General features: G+C 46.8%; 1 protein-coding gene across 1 annotated transcript in view; it reads right to left on the minus strand.

Annotated features, from left to right (window-relative positions):
- Positions 1–985: 985 nt before the first annotated feature.
- The window catches only part of LOC103675652 (keratin, type II cytoskeletal 6A-like), a 5,751-nt gene continuing 4,890 nt past the window's right edge, over positions 986–1,846 (minus strand). The window contains exons 8-9 of the mRNA XM_040641955.1: positions 1,692–1,726; positions 986–1,578 (exon numbers count right to left, since the gene is read on the minus strand). Of these exons, the coding sequence (XP_040497889.1) occupies positions 1,343–1,578; positions 1,692–1,726 (271 nt within the window). The 3' untranslated portion in view covers positions 986–1,342. The remainder of the gene's footprint in view (positions 1,579–1,691; positions 1,727–1,846) is intronic.

The following is a 1,846-nucleotide window of genomic DNA, read 5'->3' on the forward strand; positions in this document are numbered from 1 at the left end:
AATTAGCCAATCCATGAGATTTTCTCTTGTACTGAGAGTTGGGGTTAGGGGCATTAAGAAAACAGACTGGAAACAGTAACTGGCCCTCGGGAAGTAGAAATTAATAGACTATCCCTGCACTGTATCCTATTTTCCTTTAACCATTCTTAGAAGTCAAAGCAGGCCAGGGCATAGCTAGAACGGATGCGAGACCATCTCATCAGAGCAACAGGACTTGACTTCTTTGAGCCACTATGAGAAGCTTATGAGGTAAGGAAGAGGGAATTTCCATTCTTGTTTTGCCTTCACACGTCAAGAAATCAGCATGTAAGTTTTGTGCCTGAGTTTTTGGACCCTTAATGTGTCCAGCTGTAGAATTTTCAATTTTTTCATGTTGTGAGGATTATTGGAATTCACATCCACATACATATATCCTCCTGCATTTGTACTATTTTCTCAGGATAAATGTCTGGAAGTATAATTCCAGCTCAGGAACATACACATTTTAATTATTCTTCATACACCTTGGCAGGCAGGTTTCTAGGTCATGAAGGCAATTGCAAGCAAAAATCAAATATCTTATTCTCGTGCCGATGTTCTTTTGCTATAATTGGACAGTAACATGTTTCTTTGGGCATTATGGGTAGCCACTGGGGCAGGTGGCAGAGAAATCTCAAAGACCAAGTAGGAGAGACTAAGCTGCTACTACCTAATATAGGCAGTAAAAATAATTTTATAACGATGGTAGACCAGATCCCTGCCACTCCATGTGCCAAAAATTTATATGGAAACTGATCTGGGGATGAATCCTGAACATCAGGATACCAAACTGCACTTTGTTGAAACTGTCTGAAGGAAGGGAGTAAAGTACATGGGTGTTGGGAGTATCTATCACGTGATAAGGCATTTGTCCAATGAAAAAACCTCAAGAATCAAAAGTGATGAAGCAAGTCACACTACACCATAAATTATATATAAATCTGCTTTATTGAAGTTAGAAGAGAGCAAAGAACAGAAAATATCACAGGGATACAAATCCTGTTTATCACACACCTGGTTACTTGTGCTTTCATAACCATTGTGAGGGAGCACCTCAATCTTTGAAAGATGGGGAATTCCTGGGCCAGTAAAAGCAATAAGAAGTTGCCCTATTCTGGAGTGGGACCCAGGCAGTGACCTTCAGATGGTGAGCAATGGAAGCTCAGGTGGATCAGTAGAGACAGAAAGGAGAAACGAAGGCACTCAGCAACTTTAGCTCCAACCCAGAAAGTAAGAGAAATCAGAGGCAGGAGAGAAGTAGCCTGAGAGAGGGCAATGCCACTGTAGACGGGGACAACGTGGGACCAAGACCAGATGGCAGGACTCAGTGCTTGTAGCTCTTCCTGCTGGAGGAGGATGTGGTGGTGTATTTGATGGTGGAACTGCTGCCTCCAGAGGAGCTGAAGCCACCGCCCACGCCTCTGCCGCTGCTGGAACTGAAGCCACCTCCAAGGCTGTGGCCACTGCCATAGGAGTAGCCGCTGCCTCCGCCCAGGCCTGAGCCACCGCCCATGCCGCTGGCACTGCCATAGCCGCCAGACACGGTGGACTGCACCACAGCTGTGAAGGAGAGAGGGACAAAGACACACAGGACACAGTGAGCTCTCTCTGCCAGTCTCAGGCCAGTCAGAAGAGCACAAGGGCAAGGGAGGGAGGCAAGCAAAGGTACTTACAGATGTTGACTTGTCCGACGCCTTCCCCACTCAGCCTAGGAAGGGAGAGAGCACAGGGAGCATGAGACCTCAGAGAGCTCCCAGGGGACCAGAGCGGGAAGCCCCGATGTGAGGAGAGCCCCTGGGGAAGCTGCCTTTGAAATGGTTCTCTGAGA

Source organism: Ursus maritimus, unplaced genomic scaffold, assembly GCF_017311325.1.
Source record: "Ursus maritimus isolate PB19 unplaced genomic scaffold, ASM1731132v1 scaffold_26, whole genome shotgun sequence".
NCBI classification, from domain to species: domain Eukaryota; kingdom Metazoa; phylum Chordata; class Mammalia; order Carnivora; family Ursidae; genus Ursus; species Ursus maritimus.